The 16,768-nt window shown below is 42.5% G+C and overlaps 1 protein-coding gene across 4 annotated transcripts in view; it reads left to right on the top strand.

The window, feature by feature from the left end:
* Positions 1 to 16,768, top strand: part of Sort1 (sortilin 1) — an 80,465-nt gene that overhangs the window by 17,836 nt on the left and 45,861 nt on the right. For all 4 annotated transcript variants that reach the window (XM_027395493.2, XM_027395491.2, XM_027395495.2 and 1 more), the window contains exons 2-3: positions 8,002 to 8,061; positions 10,336 to 10,409. In XM_027395493.2, the coding sequence (XP_027251294.1) occupies positions 8,002 to 8,061; positions 10,336 to 10,409 (134 nt within the window). The remainder of the gene's footprint in view (positions 1 to 8,001; positions 8,062 to 10,335; positions 10,410 to 16,768) is intronic.

The following is a 16,768-nucleotide window of genomic DNA, read 5'->3' as shown; positions in this document are numbered from 1 at the left end:
TATGGACCTAATCTAGAATGTCTCACAGATAGGACCAGGAGATTTGTTGCCATGCCAACTCTAAATTCCACCAAGTTGGCAATCAAGGTTAACCCTCCCAGTTACCCCTGGAAGCTTTTCAAAAGACTTGCATGTGTGCTGCTGTGTGTTCTACCGACGTGCTCCACCTGTGCACACTGCCTTACAGCAGCTGTTCCCACTTCTGTCTGCAAGGCTTCACGTCTTGTACACAGATCTTAATTTGTACCACATCATGATGTCTGCCCTTAAGAATTCATGACATAGAGCAGAGAGTGTAGCTCTGTGCAGAGTAGTTGCCTAGCAGATCTAGCAGATACACTCAGCACTGGATTTTTTTAAAAAAAGGAAAAAATGTAATGTGAAAAGTGGGCAAGTATGTGCACAGTCTTAACACAAGAAATGACCATAAGAGCTACGAGAATAATATCTGCAAAGCGATCACATTGAGTATGGGTTATTATGGGCTAGAATAGCCATTTTTTCCCCCAGAAACATTGGACTTAGCTACCTTCAGATCTTTCCCCCCTAGTTCAGGCCCTTCCTTATGGCTTCAAAAAGAAACATCCAAACTGGACAAGCTGGTACATGTCTGTAATTCCATTACTCAGGAGGCCATGGTAGGAGATTTGTAAGTTCAAAGTCAGCTTGGACTATAGCAAGAACCTGTCTTAAATATATGTGTATTGGATTATAAGATAGTGTTTTGACTGGGGCTACAAGTCTGGCTATTATGTCTGGCACCCCCACTAGCTTTTGGGTTGTCTTGTTCTTTAGAAAAAAATCTCCTGCCATCCTTTACTGTGTTGTATGTAGTCATCTTTTGAACATTTTCAAGATTTTCCTCCTCAGTGGCTTCAGACAATTTGAGTATGATGAACTGTGATGTGGTTTTCATCTTCTCTCCTCTGCTCAGGGTTTGTGAGCTTGTCTAATCTCTGGTTTTATAGTTTTAATAAATTGAAGGAATTTGGTTGGTTTGTGAGATGGTATCTTGCTCTGTAACATTGGCTAGCCTGGAACTCCTAGGAATCTGCCTGCCTCAGCCTCTTGAATGCTGGATTAAATTGGGAGCTATTTGTTTCTTTTTCTGGTCCTTGCTCCCCAAACCAACTCTAGCTGTCAAGTATATCTCTGTAACTATCTGGGTATCTGTTAGATTGCTTGACATTGCCATATACTTGGTGCTGCTCTGCTCATTTTCTCTGCACTCCTTTCTGTTTTCACCTCAGTTGGATTATATTGGTATTTCTTCATGCTCTCTAGTCTTGTCTATATTGTCTCACCTTCTTTTGATCCTATCCCTGTTTATTTTTCATTGTAAACCTGGTGATTTTATTTCTACAAATCTGGCTTGGGCATTTCCTTTTCTGTTCCCTTCTCTCTTGTTTTTCTCCTCTTTTCTTTTATTAGACACGGGCTCCCTATACAGTACAGGGGGACCTCAAAGTTGAGAGCCTCCTGCCTCCATCTCCCAAGTGCTGGAGTCATAGGCCTGTGCCACCACACCCAACAGATTTGGGTCTTTTTAAAATACATCTTGTGTGTCTTTATTTAACACAGTCAACCTACCCTTTAATTCTTGAGCACCTGGGGTACAGTTAAAACTGTTTTGATGTCATGTATACTAATTCTATTACTTGTATTTCTGGGTAATTTTGATTTTTTTTCTCATTACTACTGGTTCTGTTTTCTTGTTCTTTGCATACCTCCATTTTTTTATTGGATCTTAGATATTGTGATTTTTTAAGATTTATTTTTATAATTTTTAATTCTCTCTCTCTCTCTCTCTCTCTCTCTCTCTCTCTCTCTCTCTCTCTGTGTGTGTGTGTGTGTGTGTGTGTGTGTGTGTGCATGTAGGTGGCCACAGAGGCCAGAAACATCAAATCCCCCTCAAGTTGGAGTTATAGGTGGTTGTAAACCATCTGATGTTGGGCTTGGAATTAAACTCAGGTCCTCTGGAGGAACAGTACAATCTTTTAACCACTGAACCATCCCTACTCAGCCCAGAATATTGTGAATTTTATCTTGATGAGACTTAGGCATTTTGTATTATATTCTTTTTTAATTAAAATTTTTATATTTAACACATTCATGAGGGGAAGTCAAAGGACAACTTGTGGGAGTACATTCTCTCCTTGTAGCATGTGCGTCCTACGGATTGAACTTGGCTCCTCATGCTTGATGGGAAGAGCCTTTACCTACTGAGATACCATGCTGTCCTGTAAATATTCTTGAACTTTGTTCTGGGACACAGTTGTTTCTACATGCTACAGTAGTTTTCTAAGTGCTCAATCTCCTTGCCAGGTGAAGTGTTTCTCTGTGATTTGGGGAAACAAGACTTGTTGCTGCTTGTGCTGTGTGGGACCCAGATACTGTCCACTCTATACTTCACAGCTGGCTCCCTGCTCTTGGGTATTTCCCTTGCACATATGTGGTTTTTCTTTGTCAAAGACTTGGCTGGCTGGCTGGCTGGCTGGCTGACTGGCTGACTAGCCCCTGTCAGTTTTCTATTGTCATACCTCAACACCCCAACCTAGATGATTCATAAAGAGTGGATGTGTATTCAGCTTGCAGTTGTGAATACTGGGAATCATAAGGGCATCTGGTGATTGCTTCTTGGGGCATCATGGTGTGCAGAGGGCATCAGCTCATGGTGAAACAAAGTAAGCATGCCAACTCACAAGTTCTTCCTTTTCTTGGGGAGCTATTAATGTCATCACAGGGCCTCTCCCAATCCTTATATCTTCCTAGTAGTCAAACCACCACAGCCTCTCCCAAATTCTCTTTCTGTGCATCTCTCTACTCTGTAGTCTTCTACCCTGTGAACTCTGGCCTTTGGTTTTCCCACAATAACATGGATTTTGTTGTTGTTGTTGTTTTTCAAAACAGGGTTTCTCTGTGTAGCCCTGGCTGTCCTGGCACTCGCTCTGGAGACCAGGCTGGCCTGCAATTCACAGAGATCCATCTGCCTCTGCCTCCTGAGTGCTGGGATTAAAGGTGTGGGCCATCATGCACAGCTCTTCTTTTCTCTTCTTTTCTTTTCTTTTCCTTTCTTTTCTTTTCTTTCTTTCTTTCTTTCTTTCTTTGTTTCTTTCTTTTAAAGACAGAGTCTTACTGTGTTGCTTTTGCTGGTCTGGAACTTGTTTTGTGAACCAAGATCTTGAATTCATAGAGACCTGCCTACATTTGCCTTTCTTGTCCTGGGATTAAAAGCATGTACCATCATACCTGACCAATCCATTTTCTTTAAGAGACTTTTAAGAAGCCCTTAAAAGGAGAAAGAAGTGAAAACTAAAGCCAGATCTATTTAATTTCCCTGCAATGATCAGGAGGATGGGATATAAGATCCCTGCTCCTAGAGGCAGCTTTCTGCTGCTGGCCAGAGAGTGACAGGTGTTTCACCCTCCCACAAAAACCCAGAAGAAACAGCCCGTGTGAAACAAGTTTACTAGCTACCACACATCAGGTGAAGGATAATGATCCACAAAAGGAGATAAGCAGAGGGTCCTATAAAGTCCACAGCTTGCTTCCTGCAATTTCCAGGTCACTGTGTTAGAAAGGGAATGCATGCTGAACCCAGAGGTCTCCCAAATCGGTAAAATGAAACCGGTAGTGTGTGGAAACCAGAAACCATGTTAGAAAAAGAAAAATAGACTCCACATTTGTTTATACTTCCCACACACTATGCTGTGTATTTCAGTTGTTAAAATGTTGAGGTTCCATCTCTGCACCAAATGAGCTTCAGACCCAGTGAGAGGACAGACAGGCAGTGAGAGGACAGACAGACAGTGAGAGGACAGACAGAGAGAGGACAGACAGGCAGTGAGAGGACAGACAGACAGTGAGAGAACAGACAGGCAGTGAGAGGACAGACAGACAGACAGACAGACAGACAGACAGACAGACAGTGAGAGGAATAAGGTGGAGAGTGGTTGGGAATGACTCCTGATGTCAAACTCTGGACTCCATACATGCACACACACACACACACACACACACACACACACGCACGCACGCACGCACGCACGCACGCACGCACGCACGCACGCACGCACGCACGCATGCACAGGCTAACTGGCTAGATTAAAATCTGTGGTCTTTTGCTGACAGCAGTGAATTGTTCCCTAACCAGGGACAGGTTGTCCAGCCTTTCCTTGACATTATGTTTCTTCCCTATGAAGGAGTGGAATTGAATCTGTACTCTTGGTGTCTGTCCTAGTTTGCTTTCTGATGGTGTGATAAACACCACAACCAAAGGAACTTAGGGAGGAGAAGATTTATTTAATTTTACTGCTTACAGCCTGGGGGAGAGAACAGTGCAGGAAGTCAAGGCAGGAGCTTGAAGACAGGCACCGAAGCATACCACATCAGCGACCTTTCTAATGCAATCCGGGGAATGCCTGCTCAGGATGGCATAGCCTATAGTGAGTTAAGCCCTCCTCCATCAATAAGCAGTCAAGAAGATGCCCCCACAGACCTGCCCACCAGCCAGTCTGCTCTAGGAATTCCTCCAATAAGGTCCCCTCTTCCCAGGTGTTTCTAGTTTGTGTTTTGTTGACAAAAACTAGCCACCATCTGTCCCCTCTCCATGTGAACTTTTTTCCCTGCTTGTGTTGTGGTCATGCTGTCAGTCTGATTTCATTTTCTCTTTTAATTTCAGAATGTAGTAAGTATGTTAGAGTATGGAATACGACAGATGAGTCCCATTTTATGTAGGTAGATGAGTGTTTTGATGAGGCTGTACATTTTCAAAAGCAAATGTTAAATGTTTAATGGGAAGGGGTGGGACACAAGGTCAAGGGCAACAGAAAACCACAATTAACAGTTAACAAGTCTGGCCGACATCATCAAGGGAGCTCTTAAAATAAGCTAGGTCAATTACTGTTGTAGTTGTTTAGATGAAGCTGAGGTTGCCGATGGCATCCAGTAACTCTTGTTCCTAGATTGAGCAGTAAGATGTGGGTGATGTGTGTTCACAGACCGAGTCCTGTGTGCAGAGCATTGTATAAAAAGGGCAAAGTGATGGTCCTTATTGTCTCAAACTAACAACACTATAGTCTGGTGAAAACAACCAAGAGCTCCAGTGCAGTGGTTAATAGGAGTTTTCATTTATTCTAATCAGTTGTTGCAACCAGACCCTCCCTTGGGGAGAAAAAAAAAACAACACATTTAGGTGATGACCAGTACAAGTGGTAGCTCTGGCTAGCCCTGCTCCTCCTCAAGAGATTATTGCTATAATTTCAGGCACTATCTTGTCTTCCAAGAGAACACGTGGTCTTGCTCTGTGTGAGACATCTAAGGCACTGGTGTGTTGTTCTGTAAGTGTCTGGCTCCAGAGTCTCTAGCAGCCCTGCTTTTCCCCAGATGCTCAGCAAGTTGTACATGAATAGTCCTTCTGTCCCTCAGTGGCTTCTAGCTCAGCCTGAGTATCCAAGAGTTAACCAGCATTTACTGAGCAAGCCCTGTGTGCAGCACTAGTACTATTTATGGAGTATGTTCAGCAGGGTCTTTTGACCTCAAAGGCACTTTCCATGCAGAGGGGAAATAGCACAGACGCTCAGAAGCCCAGTCAGGACCACAGAGAAAATTAGGAGATAAGCGAAACAGTTTGTGTTCAGAGTTCTTTCTCTCCCTGCTTCTCTGTTGGGATTGGTGGCTTGAGTGACCAAGTAGCTGGCATCAGACCGTTTATAGGCATGCTCTATTTTGAGATGGAGGCTGTGGTTTAGGAAGGATATGTTATAATCATTTTCAACAAATGCTTATTGAGTGTGCACAGAGAACACCAAGAAATACAAAGTCCCCTCTCTGCTGGAAATGGGCTCACATTTGGGAAGGCTGGACATGTTGAGGGTGCATAGGTGGAACTGGATATGTCTTTCCCAGGAAAAGGCAAAGTTGTCAACCTCTGTAGAAGCACATACCGAGTTACTATGAATTGGGGCCTAGGCTAGTGGCATGTGTCAGGAGAAAAGGAAGGACCTTCATTTTTCTTTGTATACACACACACACACACACACACACACACACACCATGTAATTTCTGTAGGCTTAGCAGTCTTTTCAAATGGTAATAGTGCCTTTGTTGGATTATATTATTAGTTTAATAAGTGATAAAGCTAGAAGATTAAACATTAACCTAGAATATCTCTGTGTGGTGAATTATGAATGACTTTATATCCTTTGTTGGACTTCCTCAGATTGTTTACATTTTCTGTGATGAACATATATGACTTTACAAATAGAAGATGGAGATATTTGGGTGAAAGATATCCCACAGAGATGGATGGCTACTGCTATCTTTTTACCTGGTTCCTGTGGTTTAGATGTAATACACCATCTTTCCCTGTTTTTGTCTCCCAATTCCCACTGCAGCTCTTGTAAGGGTTAGTATTAATCTCTGTTATTGTTAACGGACAAAACAAAGACGTTTGCCCCTTGCTTCTGCCTCCTTTTCTTTTTGGCAGCTCAGTCTGGAAACAGTACTCTGACCCCTAACTATTCAGCTGTACTGGGAAGACTGCTCAGCAAAACTTCGGTTTTGCCTATTGGGTTATAATTATGTCTGTCAGTGTGGGTTCTGATCTCCTGTCTTAAAACACCCTAAGAATACTTCACTGTGTCTTTATATTTAGTTCTGTTGCAGAAGCAATTAGACTTCCCCATCTCCCCATCTGGTGCAGTGAAGATAACTCCTCTGCATGGCTTACTTTGTATGAGAGAACTAAAGTTTCTAAGTCATGTGCAATTTGGATGAAGTAGCTAAATCCTGTCTGCCTCTCCCAAATTTTATTCTGGGAATCTGTGTCCCCTTGTAATTATGAACTTAATTATGCAGAAGAGTAATAAAGGATTGGATAGCCTATCAGAGAGCTCATCCCTGGGGGAAGACTGATTCTGCCTGATTTAGCAGCCACCAATTGCCTGTAGCTCTTCCTCTACGGATGGGGCCTCCGGAGACTTCTCCCATCTGTGTTGAGATTTCAATCAGTGTTGTCACTGTGGAGGTCTATTTAGGCAGACATATTGTTAAGATGGTGCAACTCCTTGTCATATAGAGAAGATACTATCTTGTAGCAACTGTCCTGGTCCTCTGGCTCTTTCAGCGTTTCTGCTCCCTCTTCTGCAATGCATCCTGAGCCTTAGGTGTAAAGGTTGTGTTGTAGATGTATGAATTGGGGTTGGGCACTCTATGGTCAGTTATTGAGCAACACTAAATGGATTCAGCACGACACACACACACACACACACACACACACACACACACACACACACACGTAGTGACATCTTGCCTTGCCAGTGAACTTGTAGTAGTGACCACACCCTTTGGGCATGGTTTCAAGTGCAGACATGACCCCTTAAGGTAGAGGAGGGGGGGGTGCGCCCTCTCTTGGGTTGCGCAGAGCATTGGAAGAGCAGAGACTGCATCTTTGGGTACAGAAAGACTGCTTTGGTTATTTACTCTTATTTATGTAAGTCCTTCCCTAATAAACACCTATTTATCATTTATCTTGAGTCTGGTGAACTCATTTAAATCCCCACCTTCACACACACACACACACACACACACACACACACACACACACACACGAGGTTGTGAAGTTGAGAGGGAGTAAGGGGGAAACAGGAGGAGTTGGAGAGGGGAAGAGTATGAAATGGAGATTATATAAATACAGTATCATGAATGGCATTCTCAAAATAACAATGTAAAAAATTAATAAAGGTCACTGGGCGTTGGTGGCGCACGCCTTTAATCCCAGCAGTCGGGAGGCAGAGGCAGGTGGATCTCTGTGAGTTCGAGGCCAGCCTGGTCTCCAGAGCCAGTGCCAGGATAGGCTCCAAAGCTATACAGAGAAACCCTGTCTCGAAAAACCAAAAAAAAAAAAAAAAAAAAAATTAATAAAAGTCTGAATTAGGAAACCAAGGTCTGAAGGGAGTGGATGACATTTCTGAATGAATTTCGTTTCCTTTTCCCTAATAGCATGTCTTTGATGACCTCAGTGGCTCAGTGTCCTTGTCCTGGGTTGGAGACAGCACTGGGGTAAGTAATATTCTAAACTCTTTTAGTCTACCAAGATAAAGTAGTTTGGGGCAAGTGTACACTAAGTATTTTCTGAACAAGTCTTCAACCTTAGTTACAGAAAATGTGTTTTCAGGACCAACTTTTAGGAAATTACAGTTGGTTTGGCTTTGCTTTACAACCTGGAACTAGTTGAAGACAGTCTTAAGACTATTGTTACCCTGCTAGATAAGGCAGTGGGGGATGGGGGTGGGTATTAACTAATTAATGACTACATCAGTGTGAGGCACATAACAACAATACCAGAAAACTATGGAAGCAGCTCTGGTTTTGGAAAGCAAGTTGTCAGGGTTAAGGAGACGCTCAAGGGTCCATAGCAGGAAAACAGATACCTTTTGTCCTTGGGCCCCTTAGCATCAAGACGAATAAGAACGCAGGGAGTGCTGTTGACTGAGAAGGGAACCTTTCAGGAATCCTCTGTGTAGAAGCAGAAAAGGGGACACTATGCATCTTGGTATTTTCCCTCCAGCCTGTGTTTTTCCTCTGTCCTTTCCCATAGTTGTATTGAAGGACTGTGGTATCTATGGGCCCGTGCCAACTCTGCCTGTTGTCCCTGTCCTTAGAAAAAATAGGTATAGTATCCCTGTCTGTAACCCAGCACTTGGAAGGCTGAGGCAGGAGGATCTTGAGTTCAAGGCAAGCGTGGGCTACATGGGAGACAGTGTCTTAAAGAGAGAGAGAAAAAAAAAATGTGCGGCTGGAGGATGTGGATGCATGGACCTTGGGTCTTCAGCCAGGGCTTGGCATCACTGGCTTCATTATCTTGCTTGATGAGAGCAAGGATGGGGGTGGAGGGATTGGGTATCATTGCCTACATTAGTGTGAGGAACACAATAACGATACCAGAAAACTGTGGAAGCTTAGCTCTGATTCCGAAAGGCATGTTGTCATGGCTGAAGAGATGCTCAGTGAGCAAAGTGCCTGCTGTGCAAGCCTGAGGAGCTGGGTTTGTTTACCCAGCACAAAATGGGAAAAGCTGCACCACATGGGTTGGAGAGATGGTCAGCAGTTAGGAGCACACGGTGCTCTTAAAGAGACCTGCTTCCTGCCTCTAGCACCCCGCCAGCAGATTCACAGTCACCTGGGACTCCAGCTCCAGGAGGTCCAATGCCTCTGGCCTCTGAAGACATCTGTATCCAAATACTCCCACACAGACACAAAGTAAATGTTGAGGACAAACAGCTAGATGTGGTAGCATACACCTGTAATCCTACCACCGGTGAGGCAGAGACAGGAGGACCCCAAGAACTCGTTGACCAGGTCATGTTGTCTAGTTGGGCAGTGCCAGGTTCAGTGAGAAAACCTGTCTCACAAAATAACATGGGGAGCAACAGAAGAGGACACCCATGTTGACCTGTTGCCTCCACATATGTACATGTGCACACATACCTGAACATGGAGAGACACATAAAGCCTATATATACACATATTAGCAAAGCAAGTTGTTTCTTATAATTACCCTTTAAACTTCAGGTAGAATTCTCATGTGTCTTGGTTTTTCTCAATTTTGACTTGTGCCCGAATTTCTATGATTTATTCATTTAGCTAAGAAAGTTGGTAACTGGTAAGTTTTTTGAGTTTTGTTTTTTGTTTTGTTTTGTTTTGTTTTGTTTTGAAGCGCTGTCCCATGTAGCCCTGCTATCCTTAATTTTACAGCATGGCTTAAGTTGACCTTGAACTTCTGATCTTTCTGCTTCCACCCCTAGTGCTGGGATTTCAAGTGTGTGTGCCACCACGCCTAGCTAAGATTTCTTATTATATGGATTCCTTGAGACTCTCTGGATGCCTGCAGTGATTTATCTAGAATTATCTTTTCATAGAAAAACAATTACATACAAAATGAATTCCCTGCAAACTAGCAACCTGGAGGAAAAGACACACAGACATATGCGACATAGTGGCTATGGAGACCACCCACAGTGTGCTAACCTCTGGGGGCAGAAAAGAGAGAGTATTTTATGAATATATAGATACAAATGAGATAAATCCTCCCCTTATTATGTATATCCGAGCATCCTTGACTCACTGCTTCAAGTGTAGGCAGTGGATCGAGATGGGGACCTCACAAGCCCTGTCCCTTGGTCCTTCCTGGTTTTCAGATAAGTTGCATTACAGGCTTCTAGAAAGCAAGGCTGTCACCAGTCTTTGAAGTGCAGCTTAGCTTCATCGTCTCTCAGCATGTGGTTGCTGTGTCTTTCATTTCTTAGTGACAGAATGCTTCTTTCCCCTCTCCAGGTTATTCTCGTCCTGACTACTTTCCAAGTGCCACTGGTGATTGTGAGTTTTGGACAGTCCAAGTTATATAGAAGGTGAGATGGATAATACATCTCAGGAACATTTGACCAAGTAGGGCACTGGGCTGGGAGGTTCCATCTTTTCTAGTCACTGTAGTTGTTCAACCGTTAACCTCGATCTTAAAATTCCAGCAGACTGGAATGCCCCGCCCACTTTTGGATGACAACTTAGCAACCTACAGAAAAGGAAAAGAACTTAGTTTGAAGGAATTGGGGCTGACCTGCCGGAAGGCTGGAAAAACGCAAGTTAAAGGGAGAATTTGCAGGCATGTGTACCAATCTGAATCTCGTGGATTCTTACTGGTAGCAAGGCAGTGTGGAGTTTCTGCATCTGTATGTTATGAATAGATTTTTTAATATCTCTTCCAAGCAAGTCTTTATCTAATGTTTTGAAGTCTAAGCAGGTTGTTTCTATGTAGGATGGTAGCAATCATTTCTGCATAAGAAAGGGCTGCTTATATTTCCCAACCTCAGTCTACCTCATTACTACAGCTCACATTACACAAGGGTGGAAACCGTGTTAAGACATCCATATGTCTTCTGCAGCTTACAGAATAGGTCCTTTTTCTCAGCAGGATCCAGATAAGTTGATGTTCCAAAATAAGTGATTATCATCTTTATCATGTGTATCTACCCCTTCTCCTCCTAAGGAACCTAAATGAATTTCAAAGTCCCAGCAGCCATTCACAGAAACACCACCAGAGCCAGAAGGCCTCTGGGAGCCCTGCTAGGTTCTAAGCTTTCTTCACTATATGGTTCCACAATTGGTCTTGGCCCAGGTGCAGGGAGCTGATGTCTGAAATGCATCAACCTAACTTCCCTCTCCCAGCAGGTGTGATCTTTGACTTTTGCCCAGGGGCCTTGAGCCAGGGCTTTCTATCCAGCATGGCAGTGTTGGCTTAAAACAAGCAAATGCTCCTTTAGGCCAAGAAGCTCCATGAAGGTTTGGCACTGCATTAACTGGGGACTCTAGGCTCTGGCCAAGTTACTAACACAGAGTAAGCAAGCAGGCATGTTAGTTAGATGAATGCATGAATGAATGCCTGAAAGAATGAATGAATGAATGAATGAATGAATGAATGAATGAATGAATCTCTTCTGTGAAGTTTTTATACTGAGAATTTTTGTTTGCTTGTTTCTTATAGATTGGCCGTATCCTATAGAGTGTGAGTGTTACAAAGGCCCACAGCAGGTGTCTTTGCTTCTGCAATTAGAACAGTAGCTAAATAACTGCAGATAGATGAAAAGGCTTGGGGAGGGAAAGGTATATTCAAAGCTTTGTGATTGATTTTAGTAGCCGTCCCCAGCATTCAAGAATCCTTGCTATAATGAAGTCTCCCCCAGTACAGCTTTTCCTCCTCAGCTTATCTTTCAATGTAGAAGTGATGTCATCATAGTTTATTTACAGTTTATTATCTCAATTCTCCCCTTCAGGGCTATATCTATCGTGCCGCTGTATTGTCTTGGGAAGCAACATAGAAAAAGCAAAAGGCTGCCAAGTTCTAGCTGGCAAGTGGGCTGGGAGTTGAATCTCCACAATGTCATTATAAATAGAATAAACTTGAACAAGTCATGCGACCGTCTAAGTCCTTTCAGTTATCTGTTAAAGGAGGAGGATGACAGTGCTCACCTCTGAGTCGTTGTGAGGACTCTGTAATGCTTGGCGTGGAATGGGAGAGAGCTTGGTCTAGTGACCACAGGTGGCATGTAGCCAGCTCCTGGCATTGCTGCACTGGTAGTCAGAGTGAATGGAAAGTCTTCCATGATGCTTGGTAAAAAGTGACCCCACCCTCCCCTCACCCCCTCCACCCCAGTTCCTCCATTCCTTCTGTTAAGGCAGAAGCCCCCGTCAGCAGGCCAGTGCTGCTAAAAAAAACTCTGGCTTCCCAGGCTCTGCCCATTCCTATACCTATTCCTAACTGCCCATAGGTCTCCTAATCTAGCCACCCTCATCCTTTGTCGGACTGATAGCTTACTTAATCATTACTCTGTTGGACAGTTAGTTAGAATGTAGCCATTTTTTCACTGAAACTAACATTTCTATGCTGCATCTCCCTATTTGTGCCACAGGAATGTTCGTTTCCAGGGCAATCTTTAGTAGCAAATGGAAACCTCTTCTCTGATTATTGATGGCTTCAGATCTTGAAGGCTTTTTATTAAACTGCTCCCCTTCTATGTTGGGTTGTCTTCTACTCATAATGCTTCAGCCAGGTTTTCTTTTATACCTTACGGATTCTTTTGTTTGTGTTTGCTTTGTTTACCAAGCTGTTCTTGAACCGTGTGGCTGGAATGGGAGCTAATGAGTTCCAGCAGCGAAGTCAGTCCTTTTCCTTTTCAATAGTGTGCCTGCAGGGCCACAGTCACTTGTTTAAATACAGACCACAGGCTGACTCAAGCCTTTCTCCTGATTGTCCCAAGAAACCCCTCCTTGCTAACACACCCCTTACTAGAGAGCAGTCCTGCTTGTTTGTGATCCGGTGTCATGTTACCAGGGCTCTTTTTCTTCTTGGCACTGTCAATATTGCTGTCATGGTCTTTACCAGTCACTCCGAATATTCATTTTCTCTCCCCTGTGAAGTGAAATTCGATTCTGTCAGCTCTCCCAGAGTTTAGGAGGAAACAGTAAATGTGCCCTGTTGCCTCTCCCACTGGGCTGGCCTGGCCTGAAATGACTCTTGTTGAACACACCAGTCAAAGGGCACCTGTTGCTTCAGAAATGGAAAAGGGAGGGGCTATTTTCTCAGAAGGGAGTTCTGAATATGTTTTGGTTATCCAATCACAAGATAAGAGCTGGCTGGATCCACTCTTCAGTTTCCACGGCTTTGATGAATATAGTTTATTGATTGCCTTTGCTCAGGAAAGCTTTATTTGGTATACAAATTACAGGTAAATGTGTGTTAGACATGAAGGCTCACCAGAACACAAGGAAGTTGGCTCTGCTGCCTCCATAATGTTAGAGAAAAGATACCAGAGAAGGAATTCTTGAAGGAATAGGCAGATCATAAGTTGTAAGAGCATGGGATCATCTCTCCAGTCTCATAGAACTAACATTGTATTTTAATCAGATTCACTCCCCTCCCCCTTCCCCTTCCAGATCCATGATCCCGTTGCATACCCACCCAACTTTGTGTCCTCATTTAAAAAAAAGAAAATCTAGTCCACTGGAACACATTTGGCCTACTATTAAAGAAAATTAGCTTCCTCTCTTTCAGAGCTCTCAGTTACCAGTGGCTCCTCGGCTAGGGGTGGGACTTCATCACCACCACCACCCTCTGTGCTAGGGTTTTGTCTGGTTTGAGCTTTCACAGGTCTTGTGCATGTTGTCGCTACTAGTGTGAGCTCATATGTGCAGCTGGCTTTCTCCTTCACATTCATTGCTGCTCTGGTCACAATAGGCAGGAAGTGGAAACAGCCTATACGTCTGTCAATAGGTGAATAAAAGTGGGGTGCATTTATATAGCAGAATAGAATTCAGCTGCTAGGAAAAAATAAAATTATTAAATGTGAAAGTAAATGGATAGAGATGAAAACAATTATTCTGAGGTAACCCAGACCCAGAAAAGCAAATGTTACATGTTTTCTCTTGTGTGTGAATGTTACCTTTGAATTTTCAGATAGGTCTGTTTCATAGAAATGTTCACAGAAGTCAGGAAAATAGTAAGGGTCTGAGGGGGGCAGTTCTTTAAAGGGAGGGGAGCTGGAACACAGTGATATAAAAGGAAAGTTGGAGCAGGAAGGATTAAATGGGGTATGTATAGGATGGGAGGAGGAAAGGATAACTAACACAAAAAAAAATCTTTTGGAAAACTCATGTGGAAACTACTACCACAGAAGCTTCCTAAAAATATATAGGCTACCTAAAATTATAGCATATTGCCATTTCTCTTGGTTACCCTCCAAAACTTTATAGCAAGAGCCCATTGCTAAAGTTATCATACACTTGAGCCATAAAACATGTTGAGATCAAGCTGGTCTTGACCTGGAAGCTTCATCTCTACTAGATAGCTCTTATAGTGCTGGAAAGTGCTATGCATTCTGCCAGAGGAGAAAAGTAATTATTAGTCTTATTCAATGGTGAACCCTGCGTGCTACAATAATGATCAGCCTTGCAAGATATGGCCACTGCAACAGTGGCAGCAATGTCATAGGAATAACCAACCAGTTTCTAGTTGGATTTGAAGCCCACTCCTAAAGATGGAACCCACACCACACCTGCACTGTTATTGGGGCCAAGAACTTGCAGCAAGATAGGTTGTAGGCCCTAGGGGATACCCTACCACTATTACTCCGGTAATGGACATAGAATTAAACCAATTCCTAATGACGTACTATTAGGCCCACAGATTAGAGCATCTCCCAGACTTCATCAGAGATGCTTCCTTTTGCAGTAGATGGCAATTAATACAGAGACCTACAACTGGTCACAGTGCAAAGAATAAGAGATCATGGAGAGTGCAGCCCTAAATGGAACATCTGTGTCATTTTCCCTCCTCCCATGGTACAGGGATCATTGTGGAAGAGGGGCCAGAAAGACTGTAATAGCTAGAGATGGTGGATGACAACAAGGAAGCTGTGCCAGCCTTTGGATCATAGGCTCAGTTTAGTGTCCACCATAGTAGATGGTGAAAGAAGGGTCATGTGTTCATTGCCAACCTGGGCTACATAGTAGGATACTGCCACAAGCAACAAACATGTGTATGTGTATATATGTATACATATCAACACATATGTATGGAAAGTTCATTAAAATATAGAATGGCATATTGCCTTTAACACAGTTTCAATTTTATGTGATCAAGGATTTTTCAATCAAAGCAAAATAAAGGTCCCAGATACTCAAATTCCTTTTATCTAACAGTTCTGTGGTTTTATTTTCTGTGTCTTACTCTATTTTTGCATCCATATTTTTATGATTTCCATAAAACACATATTTAAAAATAAAAACATAAAGTAGCATAAGACAGGCAGGAAACAAATTAGAGTAATGGAAGTTAGGTTTAGTATGAATTCAAATTCTGCCATTTTTGCCTGGCTTCTATTTCAGGTCTATGATTTCTTTGGCACATTTTTTTTAAAGATTTTATTTATTTATTATGCATACAACATTATGCTTCCATGTATATCTGTACACCAGAAGAGGGCATCAGATCTCATAATGGATGGTTGTGAGCTACCATGTGGTTGCTGGGAATTGAACTCAGGACTTCTGGAAGAGCAGCCGGTGCTCTTAACCTTTGAGCCACCTCTCCAGCCCCCTCTTTGGCACATTTTAATAAGCTACATTCTCCTGACTGATATTTTAACAGAAAAATATCTATGTAATTGGTTCAGATTAGTTGTGACAGTTATGTTTCGAAAAATTGTCACAAATGCTGAATCAGCTGAGTGTAGTGGCAATCACCAGATTTCTATGGGTTTGAGCCAAAACTGGTCTACATAGCAAGATGAGGTCAGCCAGGGCTTCATAGTGAGAGGCCATCTCAAAGGAAAAAAAAAAGGCAAAAACAAAAGCTGACCCATCAAATGCTGAGTCATTCATTGTTCCTACAGGAAATGCATGGTGAGTTTTCTACAAATATGTGTTCATAATATTCACCAATCAATTAATATGTCACCTTGCTTCATTAAGTTTCTATTTAAAAATATCTAATTTAAAATGTGTCGTTAAATTTGAATTTATGGCCAACAGTACTATAACTTCCTCAAATAAAGTTTACTTAACATACATGTTGCCTGCATGGGACACATCTAAGTTTGTGTTTAGGAACAACAGTACATCAACAGTACACACCCAGAGCTACAGCAAATTGCCAGAAAAAAGTACAAAAATGTAACACCTTGGCACTACAAAAGGATCTTGTTTATAGTGTGAAAGTGGACACCACAAGGCAGGACATTATCTAGTTGGCATTTTGTTGCTGTTGTTGGGGGTGGGGTTTGCACATCTAGGCAAGCACTCTACCACTGAGCTCTAGTCTTAGTCCAAATATCGTGTTGTTTAACTTTAGCTGGAAACAAATGGCCAGTGTGGGGTTTTTTGTTTATTTTGTTTTGTTTTCTTATAAATGTTTATAAATAGCCACAAAAGCACTATGAATATTGAATTTGGAATTACAAATAAATTTAAGTACATAGGCAATTTACAAATAAAGAATGTGTGAGAAATGAAAACCAACCATATAAACATTTCCAGTTAGTGAAAACTACAAAACTGTAATTATTTTCTAATTAGTCATCAGCGTCACTGTTTTCATGTTAGGATCTGTTGTGATTTAATCACAGGAAAATGAGTGAAAGAAATAAAGACTGGATAGAGTTTGAGGTGCATTCTGGGAAAGCCTGGATTGCTGTGAGTTCAATTTTGTAAGTGATTC

The sequence above is a fragment of the Cricetulus griseus genome, assembly GCF_003668045.3.
Source record: "Cricetulus griseus strain 17A/GY chromosome 1 unlocalized genomic scaffold, alternate assembly CriGri-PICRH-1.0 chr1_0, whole genome shotgun sequence".
Taxonomy (NCBI): Eukaryota; Metazoa; Chordata; class Mammalia; order Rodentia; family Cricetidae; genus Cricetulus; species Cricetulus griseus.
Note: the sequence above shows the minus strand (reverse complement) of the source record. Positions and strands in the feature narration are given on the sequence as shown.